Genomic DNA, 14,847 nt, shown 5'->3' with positions numbered 1-14,847 from the left:
CCCGCTAAGGCCTCAAAAATAGGTTCTATTGAAGGTACAAATTGGTTCTGTATGGTCAGCATCATTTGTGTTGTCATCCATCCCATCATCAAAAGTTTGATGGGCGTTTATTTGTGCATGTGGGCATTCATTCTTTCAATGTGACTCGCCGTAATGACGACATCCTGAAGGGGGCTTCCTCCCCAGATCGTTGTTGTTAGATGCAACACTAATGCTGCCAGAGGAAGGAGCCTTAGATTTGGTTGCACTCCGATCTCCTCCACTTCTTCTAGGGCCACCATTGCCAGGCTGGCCTCCTTTGTATCCCCCTTGGATAGGCGACTAAGGCCTATTTTTTTGAGCTTCCACTTGATAGTCCCCAAGGCATTCTACTGCTTCGATCGCCTTGGGTAAAGTGTCTACCCTTTGTATTTGCAGCTTTATACGGGCATGAGGTTTCAAACCTTCCAGGAATATGAAGAGTTTGTCTTTGTCCCTCATATCCTATATGTTCAACATGAGCGTAGAGAATTCCCCGCATGTAATCCCACACTGACTTAGTCTGGTGGAGCTCCCATAGCTTTCTCCATACATTGTACTCAATATTTGCGGGGAAGAACTGTAGGCGTATGGCTGCCTTTAGTTATACCCATGTCTCGAGAGTATCTTCACTGGCCCTGATGGCATCGTATTTCACCCGTCACTAGAGTTTAGCATCACCCTGAAGATGCATGGCAGCAGTTGCTACCTTTTTTGCTTCTTCTAACTCCCCGACCACATCAACGTATTGTTCAATATCAAAGATGAAGTTATCCATTTCTTTGGAATTCTGAGCCCCATTGTATGGTTTTGGCACATGAATCTTCAGCTTTTGTGGCATATGGGTGAGATTCACAGCACCCCCAATCTAGTTTTCGCCTCCTTGAAATAGGCCTTATAGTGCAACATTGATAACACTGGGCTGGCCTGTCAAGTTGTCTATGGTTTACTGCATAGCAGTCACCCTGTCTGCCTCTTGTGCCTATAGGCTAAACCCTCAGTGCGCTCCTGTTGGAGGCCCTTGAATTTGCCAAAAAATTCGGCTGCCTCTGTGGCTCCCGTTTGCCAGTCTCCTTCAAAGTCGCGACTGATATTCGCAATCTCACCTTCGGTCTACCGCATTCTACGACCCAGGTTGTCCAACCTTTGTACTAGGTTGGTTCTTAGATTAGGCATCGTATTCACAATAGGTCGTAATACGTCAACCGTCTCTTCAAGGGTCGCAATGCGATTCCCATGATTCACCATGGTCAGAAATGGTGGTAATGGCAATGTGTTCCCTCGTCCGATGTCGAGCCTAGGCTCTGATACCAACTGTTACGCGGCGCCTTCTTGAGATTCCTTTGAATGGCGATGTAAGACTAAGCGATCGATGTTCGTGTAGTTACTATCCACCAACTGAGGTCCCCTCCACACGCTAGACGAGATTGTTAGTGTCGTACGAAAAAACCAATGTCAAGAGCAATTAAGAGAACAGAAAAGAGAATTGAGAACTGAAAAAAAGCTTGATTGCATTAATGAAAGCTATTATAGAAAAGCACCACGGTGTCGAGGGGGAGAGACACCATGCCTGCTTGATCCCCCTAATAGTACTTTAAAAAATAAACCAAAGTTATAGAATTTGACATAACTAAGATAGAGAGACATAGGCATTCAGCCAAAAAAGATTTGACAAAAATAAAGTAAAACAAACCTCTCAAGATTATGTTGAGTTTTGGATTGTTGAGTTTTTGTTTAAGATGAAATAGTCTTAAAATGAGAGTGAATGGGAAATGAGATTTGGATTTGGATTTGGATTTGGATTTGATCAAATGATCGATCGATTGATTAATTATTTGGACCAAATTTATTTGTTAATAGTGAATATTAACGTGATATAATCCGTGTTTGTAACGGATATTTTCCAATCTGTATATTGTGTTGCACCAAGAAAGCAACAAGATGCCTAGTGCACCTCCCACCATGGCCAAGTGCTCCTCCCACCAAGCAAGTGTTCATTCTATCATGTAAGTGCTTCCTCCATGATATCCTAATGCTTGTTACACCATGGAGGGGGCGGATTTCTCTCACATGACTGCTATAAATAGAGCAGAAGTTGTAGAGAAAGAATAACACACCGGAAAAAAACACTCGAAACACTCAGTATACAATTGATATACACTCTGTATATAATTGATATACACTCTGTATACAATTAAACTACACTCTGTATACATTGTGTATACACTGGAAAAACGAATTGCAATCTGATATCCTTTTCAGTAAGAATTCAACATCGGCTATACATTGCATTACTTCCTCTCAGAATTTCCATTCGACTTCTGAGTTCTCCTCCCTTGTTCTGAATTGTTTTAAAACTACAAATAAAGCAACTGTAAGTGTGATTTGCTGCCGAACTTTGCATTCGCTGAAATACTGGGGTTTGAAGTACCGCTACACCAGTGTGTAATTCGTTCTATCCTGGGAGGAAATAATCCATAACCTTGGGTACTAGGAGAGGATTAAATTCCTTAAGGAAACACTGTGAATTCAGTGGACTCGAATTAATTTTTGTTTCAGTTATATCATTTATATTTACGTATGTTACTACTGTAGGTAGCTGATAAAGAGGATAATATATATCTAAAGTGGAAACGTTAAAACTTGATCTTCCATCATTCCATATTTATACCAGATAAGAAGTACTATACAGGAAATAACAACAACAAGCTTAAGGGATTTAATAATTTTAATTTCTGTATTTGTGTTACTTTTATTATTCTGGAAACTTAAAACCTTTGTGGTTTTGTGTACTCCCATTTGGAGAGTAAAGCCTTCGTGGCATTTTGTTGGAGATTAAAATCTACGTGATTTTTCAGTCCAATTTTAAACGTTTATTAAACGTTTGTTTGTGTCATTTTTACAGTAAAAATGGCGAATGACGGAAATCAAGCTGTTCCGATGATGACTGGCAACGCATCGACAAGTCGAACTCCGGCGTTGGCACCGACAGAGAAACCCGGAAAATTTTCCGGAATGGATTTCAAGCGCTGGCAGCAAAAGATGTTCTTCTACTTGACTACGTTATGTCTACAGAAGTTCATCAAGGAAGATATTCCTGATCTTCCAGATGAAACTCCAGAGAATGATAGCTTTCTCGTGATTGAGGCGTGGAAGCATTCTGACTTCTTGTGCAGGAATTATATTCTTAGCGGACTGGAGGATAATCTGTATAATGTATACAGTGGCGTGGAGACGTCAAAAGAATTGTGGAATGCACTTGAAAAGAAATACAAAATTGAAGATGTCGGGATGAAGAAATTCATCGCTGCAAAATTTTTGGACTACAAAATGGTAGATAGCAAATATGTTATTACCCAAGTCCAGGAGTTACAAGTGATTATTCATGATCTACTTGCTGAAGGTATATTTAAAATGAATGCTAATGTTGAAAGTAAAATTTTTAGTAATTTTACTATTGGAATTTTCATTGAAGGTCTTGTCATCAATGAGGCATTCCAAGTAGCATCAATAATTGAGAAGTTGCCTCCATTGTGGAAGGACTTTAAAAATTATTTGAAACACAAACGAAAGGAGATGTCCCTTGAAGATCTCATTGTTCGATTGAGAATCGAAGAGGACAATAAAGCTGCTGAAAGGAGAGGCCGTGGAAATTCAACAATAATGGGAGCAAATATTGTTGAAGATAACAAAAAGAGAAAGAAGGCTTCTGGTCCGAAATACAACCCAAGCAAGAAGCGGTTCAGTGGAAACTGCTACAACTGTGGGAAAACCGGACACAAATCTACGGAGTGTCGTGCTCGGAAGAAAGACAAGCAAAGGGGTCAAGCAAACATGGTAGAAAAGCATGATGATGTTGATGACTTGTGCGCCATGCTTTCTGAATGCAACCTGGTAGGAAACCCAAAGGAGTGGTGGATTGATTCTGGAGCCACTCGCCATGTTTGTGCTGTGAGGGAAGCATTTTCTACATATGCTTCTGCTGGACCCGAAGAGACGCTCTCTATGGGAAATGCTGCTACAGCAAACATTGAAGGATACGGTAAGATATTTCTCAAGATGACTTCTGGCAAGGTCATGACTTTGAACAACGTCCTTCATGTTCCCGAGATTAGGAAGAACTTAGTCTCTACTGGACTTCTTGTAAAGCACGGTTTCAAGTGCGTTTTTGTATCTGACAAGGTAGTGATTAGTAAGAATGAAATGTTTGTAGGAAAAGGTTACCTTACTGAGGGCCTTTTCAAGCTGAATGTAATAGTTGTTGAAACTAATAATAAAACTTCAGCTTCTTCTTACTTACTTGAGTCAAATGATTTATGGCATGTACGTTTGGGTCATGTCAATTATAAAACCTTGCGAAAAATGATTAACCTGGAAGTATTGCCTAAGTTTGAATGCGAAAAATCAAAATGTCAAATATGTGTGGAATCTAAGTATGTTAAACATCCTTATAAGTCGGTTGAAAGGAATTCAAATCCTTTAGACTTAATTCACACAGATATTTGTGACATGAAGTCAATACCATCTCGCGGTGGAAAGAAGTATTTCATAACTTTTATTGACGATAGTACTCGATATTGCTATGTTTACTTACTTAATAGTAAAGATGAAGCAATAGACGCATTCAAGCAATACAAAAATGAAGTTGAAACGCAACTTAACAAGAAAATCAAAATGATAAGAAGTGATAGGGGTGGTGAATATGAATCTCCTTTTGAACAAATATGTTTAGAATATGGAATTATTCATCAAACAACAGCCCCTTACACGCCCCAATCCAATGGGATTGCGGAAAGAAAGAATCGTTCATTAAAGGAGATGATGAACGCATTGTTGATAAGTTCTGGTTTGCCACAGAACTTGTGGGGGAAGCCGTTCTTACGGCCAGCCGAATACTAAATCGAGTACCCCATAGCAAAACACAATCCATTCCATATGAAAAATGGAAAGGAAGGAAGCCCAACTTGAATTATTTTAAAGTGTGGGGGTGTTTGGCAAAAGTGCAAGTTCCTAAACCCAAAAGGGTAAAAATAGGACCGAAAACAGTTGATTGTGTTTTCATAGGATATGCGACTAATAGTAAAGCATATCGATTTCTGGTTCATAAATCAGAAAATCCCGACATTCATAATAATACGGTTATAGAATCAGATAATGCTGAGTTCTTTGAAAATATATATTTGTATAAAAAAGAATGCGAGTCGATTGGTGAAGGATCTAAACGACCTCGGGAAGAAACAAAAGAAAGTACATTTAATCAAGGGGATCCAAGACGTAGTAAACGTCAAAGAACGTCTACTTCGTTTGGACCAGATTTTGTGACTTTCTTATTGGACAATGAGCCTTGAACATTTAAAGAAGCTATGTCTTCTTCGGAATCGTTGTTCTGGAAAGAGGCAGTCAATAGTGAAATAGAATCCATATTGAACAACCATACATGGGAATTGGTTGATCTTCCTCCTGAAAATAAATCTTTGGGTTCTAAATGGATTTTTAAGAGAAAAATGAAAGATGATGGCACTATTGATAAATTTAAGGCAAGACTTGTTGTCAAAGGGTATAGACAACGAGAAGGTCTTGACTACTTTGATACATACTCCCCAGTTACAAGGATTACGTCCATACGGATGTTAGTAGCATTAGCTGCAGTTTATGGTCTTGAAATTCATCAAATGGACGTAAAGACAGCCTTCTTAAATGGAGATTTAGAGGAAGAAATTTACATGGAACAACCTGAAGGGTTTGTAGTTCCAAGTAAAGAAAAGAAGGTATGTAGACTTGTTAAGTCCCTCTACGGACTAAAACAAGCACCCAAACAATGGCATGCGAAATTTGACCAAACAATGTTGTCAAATGGTTTTAAGATAAATGAATGTGATAAATGTGTGTACATTAAAAATGTTCCAAATCACATAGTCATTGTTTGCCTATATGTGGATGATATGCTGATAATGAGTAATAACATTGCCAACATAAATGCGACTAAGCGTATGCTAACTAGCAAGTTTGATATGAAGGACTTGGGAATTGCGGATTTAATTCTGGGGATTAAGATCCAAAAGACTCCTCAAGGTCTGGCATTGTCACAATCTCATTATATTAAGACAGTACTTGAAAAATTCAAGCACTTGGGCTTTAAAGTTGCAAAGACTCCAATTGACGTAAATCTTGCACTAGCAAAGAATAAAGGCCAAAGCATATCACAATTGGATTATGCTCGTGTGTTGGGATGCTTAATGTACATCATGAATTGTACACGACCAGATATAGCTTGTGCTATAAGTAAACTAAGTCGATACACGAGCAATCCAGGTCAATCTCATTGGATGGCAATGAAACGAGTTTTGGGATATTTAGAACATACCCAAAACTTTGATTTGCACTACAGTAAATATCCTGCGGTGATTGAAGGATATTGTGATGCAAATTGGATCACCGGTTCAACTGATTCGAAGTCCACAAGTGGATATGTATTCACTATTGGTGGAGGAGCGGTATCTTGGAAGTCGTCCAAACAAACATGTATTGCCCGCTCTACAATGGAGGCTGAGTTCATAGCCTTAGATAAAGCCGGTGAAGAAGCTGAATGGCTCCGGAATTTCTTGGAAGATATTCCATTTTGGCCCAAACCGTTGGCACCAATATGCATACACTGTGATAGCCAAGCGGCAATTGGAAGGGCTGGGAGCGTTATGTATAACGGTAAATCTCGTCATATACGACGAAGACATAAAACCGTTAGGCAACTTCTCTCTAGAGGAATTATCACGATTGACTATGTAAAGTCAAGTGATAATGTGTCAGATCCACTTACAAAAGGCCTAACTAGAGAGGTAGTTGAGAAATCATCGAGGGGAATGGGACTATGGCCGAGAACAAGTCATTGTGGCGGTAACTCTACCTAGAAGACTGGAGATCCCAAGATCTAGGTTCAAGGAGATCAAACAAAGTCATTAATGACGGTTCAACATTGTCAACAAAAAATTTTAGTCCATTCTCGTGATGAGACAATGTTCAGTACCAAGGATAAAGCATTAAGGCTTTTTAATGATTTCTAAATTTGATACAGGGTATATCAAATAGTGTATCTACGGGATGACACGTTTAGGAATCACCTATGTAAGTGTGAAGTGTTAGCCGCTTCAAGGAGAATTTTGCAAGGCCAATTCTCTACGCACTTATGAAACCAGGCAGTGTTCATGGCTGAAACGAACACAACAATGAGAACCAAAGACGGTTAAGGGATTGATTGTGTGACTTATGGTTGTCTAGGTATACACTAAAGTTCGACGGTTCAAAGATATCAAATCTACCGATTGACCGAGTATATCCGACATAAGTTCACTACGGAAATTTCAAAGGGAAACCTACTTATCCAGATGCAATTAATTCTTGCTTGCAAATCACACAAGTTTTTCATGCATACTTCCGTGATATAGTCATTCCCCATTCATGTGGGGGATTGTTGAGTTTTGGATTGTTGAGTTTTGGATTGTTGAATTTTTGTTTAAGATGAAATAGTCTTAAAATGAGAGTGAATGGGAAATGGGATTTGGATTTGGATTTGATCAAATGATCGATCGATTGATTAATTATTTGGACCAAATTTATTTATTAATAGTGAATATTAACGTGATATAATCCGTGTTTGTAACGGATATTTTCCAATGCGTGTATTGTGTTGCACCAAGAAAGCAACAAGATGCCTAGTGCACCTCCCACCATGGCCAAGTGCTCCTCCCACCAAGCAAGTGTTCATTCCACCATGTAAGTGTTTCCTCCATGATATCCTAATGCCTTTTCCACCATGGAGGGGGCGGATTTCTCTCACATGACTGCTATAAATAGAGCAGAAGTTGTAGAGAAAGAAGAACACACTGAAAAAAAACACTCGAAACACTCAGTATACAATTGATATACACTCTGTATACACTGTGTATACACTGAAAAAACGAATTGCAATCTGATATCCTCTTCAGTAAGAATTCAACATCGGTTATACATTGCATTCCTTCCTCTCAGAATTTCCATTCGACTTCTGAGTTCTCCTTCCTTGTTCTGCATTGTTTTAAAACTACAAACAAAGCAACTGTAAGTGTGATTTGCTGCCGAACTTTGCGTTCGCTGAAATACTGGGGTTTGAAGTACCGCTACACCAGTGTGTAATTCGTTCTATCCTGGGAGGAAATAATCCATAACCTTGGGTACTAGGAGGGGATTAAATTCCTTAAGGAAACACTGTGAATTCAGTGGGCTCGAATTAATTTTTGTTTCAGTTATATCATTTATATTTACGTATGTTACTGCTGTAGGTAGCTGATAAAGAGGATAATATATATCTAAGAGTGGAAAAGTTAAAACTTGATCTTCCATCATTCCATATTTATACCAGATAAGAAGTACTATACAGAAAATAACAACAAATTATTATATATAGTTTAACTTCTAAACATTTGAAAGGGTAATAAAAGTGAAATCCTTTTGGTAAAATCACTGCATGGTTGTACTATTCATCAGATCCACTTAACATGGGATTTACCACCGTTCCAGTGAAAAGTACAGACCTTGTAGTCTCTTCTCTAATCATGAACAAGAAGGGGTGATCAGCTACAAATCTTTTTGGAGGACTTTCGGACAAACAACATCCCATATCATCATCTTCTGCAAAAGTAACAGCAGCTGCCTCAGTACCTTTCTCATCAATTTCTACAAATGCTTTCTGTATTATCATGGACACATATAAAGGCCCTCCATTTTCTACAATCTCTGTTAGGTCCATGCAAGTCTCGTCGAAAGGTAGTGTCATTCCCATTTCCTGCATTGTGTTTAACCCTTCTTCTGTGGTGAATGAGAATTTGAACTTTGGAATGTAAAATGCAGCAAGGTTTTCGTTCCATAGATGAAAATCTTGTGTAAAGAAGTTTGGAACAGAGTTCACTTTCTTCAATAAGCTTGGCAATCCATCCTTTGCATTAGGAAGGAAGAAGCATATTGAGAACATTTTTTTGTCATTCTTCCCTTTTTCATAAGGAATTTTCACTGCTTGATAACTTTCAAATGATCCATATGTATAATTGTCACAACCAGTCATGAAGGGAACTAAAACCTTGTCGCCATTGAGTAGGTAAAAATCTTTGTCTTGAGTGAGACTTTGAATAAAATTGTCTTTCCATGTACCTTTAAAATATAAGGCGTTTCCAAGTAAGAGCGTTGCATCTTCGTTGATATGCTCGGGCTTGAGAACTTGTTCAATAAGGCCCTTTGTTGCTGACTTGGCCCATGAGTTAGCTTCTTCTACCACCTCCTCCTGCATGTTGTAATTCATTATGCCCTTCGGCCTTCGTTTCTTTAATGAAAAGCTTTATAGCCGTACAAGTAAAAAAGTTTTATAACCAGACAAATATTATATAATACGTTCAAGATTACAAATTTTAATTTTTTTTTCTTATTACACTTCGTACCTAATCAAATAAATTTACATAAATTAAAATGAAAGTAGTACTTTTGCCTGCATACTTTTCTGGAGGGTCAAGAATTATTCTTATATAATTTTGAAGTTTCAAAGTTACAATCTTTTCAAGGGATATGATGCGACATTTTCTAGAATAAGATTATGATATTAAAATACCTCACATTAAATTTAAGCACATTTGACATTCTGACACTACCTAAAGATAGGGAATAGCATGTATGTGGTCCCTTATGATCAATAAAAACCTTACAACAATAACAACAACTCAGTATAATCTCACTTAGTGGGATCTGGAGCGGGTAGTGTGTATGCAGACCTTATCCCTATTCTGGGGTAGAGAGACTGTTTCCAAATAGACCCCGACATCCTTCCCTCCAAGAACTTCCCACCTTGCTCTTGGGAAGACTCAAACTCACAACCTCTTGGTTGGAAGTGGAGGTTGCTTATCATCAGAGCAACCCCTCTTATTAATTAGTTAATTATATTCTGGTTAGAAAATTTTAATGGTCGTAAAACGATAACTTAATAGCTGTGGCAAAAGCACCAACAATATTTATAGTAACTACTACAATTATAACTTACATTGGGTAACAGGAATATAAAGAGTAACGTCTAGTGACAAATTATAACTGAATGAGTATTAAATAAGAATGGGAAAGAGAAAAATAGGTTGCAATGCACGTGTCTTTTAACTACTAATTGTAGTGGACGTGTCTTTTAAAGAATGAGAAGAATGGATAACTAAGAGAGAAAAAATAAGAGAAAAAGGCCCCCCTCCCCCTCCACAAAAAAAAAAAAGCAGAGACCAAATATACTTTTGTACTAAGAAAAAATATTTAAATATATACTTCGTTATATAGTGGATTTAAATATGTTCTTGTCGTACTATTGATTCAAATATACCTCTCATTTGTTAAGTTTGTTTAAGGTAGACATCTAATCCTCTCTGACACTGACATTTGATGAGGTGAACCTCAGCGCCCCTAATTTATATATACAAGACTAAAACTTGAAATACAATATTTTCTATAATAGCGATAATGGTGGCAACAATGATGGAGGGAAGGAAAATCTTAGTAGCGGAAAAAAAATAAAAGTAATGGGTAAAATAGATTAGAGGCATTGAGATGGCAAGCCATGTGACATTCACCTCATTTATCCTCGTGTGCCACATAATTGTAACATGCCGGCCGTTTGCTCAATCCCTACTTCCGAGAAATAATTAATTGTAAACTGATTGACTCTAATCACGCTATTCTTGACAAAGGCATAAATCTTTCTGAAACAAGAAAATACTGTTATTTACAAAACATGAAAAAGAAGTACCTTTCGTTTAAAATCAACATTTTTTGCGGTTGTCTTGTAGACATTCTTGACTAGTTCTTGATAAGACTTTTTGAGACGAAATTTTTCATCTATCCAAAGTGCACTAAGGAAGCACAGATCAGGACCCCCATCACTATTGGTCGTCGCTATAGCCGCCATATCTAAGAAGTTGGTATTCAGATCATCGATATTCTCAACTGCAAGATATTCAAGCATCTGTTTTAAAGTAGGTCCCGTTGCTCCTAATTTGAATCTCCATCAAAATGGTACTCCTATTTTTTTATTTTTTTTTTATTATAAGGTACTCCTATAACCTTTCTTTCTATTAGGAGTATCTGTTTTAAGTAGAAATAATGGATGTGGTATGTCGAACAATAGTTCTTTCTAGGATAGAGGCGAATTCATGATTTAAACAGACAGACGCACCTCTTCATATACTGACATACATGCATATCATGCATATTTTACTCTTTTCACATTTTTTGTATAAATATATGTAGTGGCATGTAAGCTGGAAGCGTTATCAACTTATTTTCTTAACTCTTCTTGTATGTGAGTCGATGTTTCTTGCTAATATTTGCTACTGTGTATGTGTAGTTTTTGTTTATATTGTTGCTATTTAATAGGGAGATGGGGGAAGGAATAAGGAGAAAGGAGATAGTGAGAATTGAACTCACACTTATCTAGTACTAAGTTATGTTGCTCGGATCCTTTAAAAATGTCGTCGGATGTGTGTCAGATCCTCCAAAAATCACTCATTTTTGGGAGATCCCAGCAACATAGCTACTTAGTTATAAGCCTTTGTGTATATATAAGTGCACATACATCCACTACATATATAATCGATTCGCCTCTTCTTGAGATTACACTAACCTTTTAGGAATAGGCAAAGACGGGTAGAGCTCCGATAGAATTGAGACAAGTTGATTGTTGTCAAGAACCTTTGAGCTGCAAAGATACCTCCCATGAGCATCTGGATGCTCATAGACAAGTATATGGGAGAGAGCAACATCATCTATGTGAACATAACCCATTCTTCCATGCCATTCAAATTTATCTGTTTTTCCTTTAAGCAAACCAAGGACATCATCTGCTGTTGAACATAACTCAGGAGGCAAACTTGGTCCAATGATGAAAGAGGGGAGTAGTGTCACAAGATGAATGTTGTTTTGTTCACAGAATTCCCAAGCAGCCTTCTCAGCTAGTGTCTTTGATAGTACATACCAAATCTTGCATCCACAGAGTAAAATGATGATATTATTATACGTATACTCACCATCTGAATTTATATGATACCCTCTTTTTCTTGTTTTCTTTTTAAACTTTGGGTCATGTCAAAATGTTTGACTTCTAAAATTTTCACAACTTTCAAGAAATCAAATTCAAGATAGTCTTGGTGGACAAAGTCTGTGCTGGTGAGAGGTAGTCGGTACTCCGTGGAATTAGTTGATGTATCCGTAAGCTGGTTCGGACACCACGTTTTGAAAAAAAATATTTAAAATTTGAAGGTTTAATGTGATATTTTCTCTATCAAACTATCTTTTCAACTACTACTTTAATATTTTCCTTTATATTGAAGTCAAATTAATATTTTAAACTTCGTGCTTAGGTAATATCATCGTATAAAATGGAATGAACCGAGTGCAATAAGAAGGAAGTATTAACCGCAGAATAGATGTATTTACCTCGAATTTTTTACAGAGTTCGATAGAGCTCCAAGATGATTCATCCAAGGGTATGTTAGGGTCAATGTCATTGTGAGCACGTGATTTTTGTTTCACGAAAACTACTCCAAAGGAAATCAAAAAATAAAACAAAATTTTCTTGGTGTACAATTTTTAGGATTTGCGCGGCATTTTTTGGATAATTATTTGTATTTTTGTCTGTGAATGTTTATCCTGTTACAATTAATTGAAATAATAAAAAATATGTGGCATGTGCACTTAGGATTTTTATTTCTTACAATTAGGAATTAATTAAACCATAATTTGGTTTTAAAAGAAGGAAAATCACAAAAAATATGTAATTGTTGTAATTTTGTCATTTAAATGTGCCATTGTGTGATTTTATTTTTAATTAAATGTTTTAACTTGTGTGTTGTTTGTTGTTAAGGGCTAATTAATATTTTTGTAGATCAATTTTGTTTTACAATTTATTTCTAGAGTTGTTGTTAATTGTTAATTAAAAGAAGGAAAAGAAAAGAGTTAAAATAATTAGCTGAGTCGGACTGGGCCAGGCCAAAATCAGGCCCAAAATGCAATGCAAAGACCCAGTCCATTATGCCTGATCTCTCAGATAGCCTAAACGACGTCGTTTAGGCGTCTTCAATCTGAGCCGCTGATCGAACAGATCAAACGGTCCAGTGCAGCCCTGGCTTGGTTTGAAACGACATCGTTTCAAGTGTTTAATCCGAGCCATCCATTTTCTTTGATCCAACGGCCTCAAGGCCTCACCACGACCCGATCCACTTCACCCCCGGGCCAACCCATTCCCCAACTTAAACCGAACGACACCGTTCAGTTAAGTGAGTTGATCCAGGCCGTTGATCGTGCTTGATCCAACGGCCAAGATCAATCCCCCCTCCACTATATAAGTCTACTACCTACCCCAGCCCCCCAAACCAAACACCCCCCCCTTTTCTTCCCTGTTCATCGTCTCTCAACTCAAAGACGAACTAGGGCTAACCCTAGCCGCCACCTTACCCCGTCGCCTGAAACCCGACGGCATCAACGCCGCCGGCCACCACCTTAACACCATAAGACTATATGACCACCCCCGTTCCAAATATGTTACTCGTTTGGTTCGAATCTTCCCCCATCTTCTCGAATCTTCATTTGAAGATTCGAGCCAAACGGAAACCTACACCAACCAACCCCAAATTCATACCAGGCAACCCCCAGACCTCCCTCATACCATAAATAACTTTGGTCCCGTTCGAATCTGCCTAGAAACGTTCGAGCCCCAAATCGAACGTAAGAACCCTAGAAAACCAAAACACGGGCTTCGTCCGAAATTAAGAGGGATTTGGGGTTTCTAACTGACCTTAGTCCAGTGTTCTCAGTTGAGAACACTCGATTAAGGTCTGTTTGACCTCAAAAAATTCAAGTCCAAGTTGGTCCCAAGGTCGTCTGTTTCTGATCTTTGTCACTAAGCTATTTTTCCCTTCTTTTGTTCTATTTTTTGTGTTTATATCTGTTTATTTGTTTAGTTTAAGTTTCACTGATTTTTCAATTTTCGTCGATTGATTCTATCCATCTTCAATGACCTTTTATTTGGTCGAATTCTTCTGTTCATTGATTAAGTATATGTTGTAAACTGTATAATCAATGTGATTAGTTTCGTCGAATGCTACTGTATAATCAGTATTACAACTCACTATTTCTGTCAAATGCTACTCGAATCACATGTGATTTTTTCTGATTGATTGTCGATAATTGTTGTACATTATGGCCTGTATAATCGATTAATCAAGTGTCGTCAATTAATTTGCTCGAAAAATTATAGAAAACATGATAGTAGTTCCTGGTTGTTTTCCAGTAGGTTTACCATTTCTTTTTGTCTTCTATGTTAAATGTGTAATGAATTGAACCTGTTGTTTTCAGTCTTGTTTATTTTAACCAGATTACTCGTTCAGTTCTTCATAGTTTATCTCATTGCCCTGATTAATACCATTTCGATTTTCTTCTGTTCTTATGCCTTAAATCATTGTGTCTGAATAGGATTGTGAATTGGATATAGCTGTAGTTATTTAGGTGTTTAACCAGAAATTAGTTTCAAGTTTGAACTTACATAGATGTAACTTCAGACTTGTAAAGCTTAGGGTAATGAAGTAATAACAGTGGGGTCTCAGGGGGTAATTTGGGGAGTTCAAAGGTTTGAAAATGATTTTGACTGAGTAGTCTGTCCAGTAGGGTCCTGGTGTGCTTTAAATTGAACTAGTGCTTATTGATAGGAGGGCCACTAAGGAATAAGAGGTGCTTTTGCTAATTGGAAATTAGTAACAGTAGGTAATAATGAAAAGATAAAATTAT

General features: G+C 37.6%; 1 protein-coding gene across 1 annotated transcript; it reads right to left on the bottom strand.

Moving 5' to 3' along the window:
* Window positions 1–8,524: 8,524 nt before the first annotated feature.
* On the bottom strand, window positions 8,525–12,723 carry LOC104219144 (serpin-Z10-like). The gene is made up of 4 exons (XM_009769807.2): window positions 12,502–12,723; window positions 11,690–12,045; window positions 10,817–11,013; window positions 8,525–9,325 (listed from the first exon to the last, which is right to left on the bottom strand). The coding sequence occupies exons 2-4, from the start codon at window positions 11,829–11,831 to the stop codon at window positions 8,525–8,527; spliced, it is 1,140 nt and encodes a 379-aa protein (XP_009768109.2). The 5' UTR covers window positions 11,832–12,045; window positions 12,502–12,723.
* Between the last annotated feature and the right edge of the window lie 2,124 nt (window positions 12,724–14,847).

Source organism: Nicotiana sylvestris, chromosome 11, assembly GCF_000393655.2.
Source record: "Nicotiana sylvestris chromosome 11, ASM39365v2, whole genome shotgun sequence".
Lineage (NCBI taxonomy): Eukaryota > Viridiplantae > Streptophyta > Magnoliopsida > Solanales > Solanaceae > Nicotiana > Nicotiana sylvestris.
Note: the sequence above shows the minus strand (reverse complement) of the source record. Positions and strands in the feature narration are given on the sequence as shown.

Excerpts from the sequence above, each read along its gene's own strand:
- LOC104219144 (XM_009769807.2), bottom strand. The coding sequence starts at position 11,831 with ATGATGTTGCTCTCTCCCATATACTTGTCTATGAGCATCCAGATGCTC. Across the intron at positions 11,014-11,689 it reads TCTTTGCCTATTCCTAAAAG|TTGAGAATATCGATGATCTG; the intron begins GTTAGTGTAATC and ends AATATCTTGCAG. Across the intron at positions 9,326-10,816 it reads ATGTTGATTTTAAACGAAAG|GAGGAGGTGGTAGAAGAAGC; the intron begins GTACTTCTTTTT and ends TACAACATGCAG.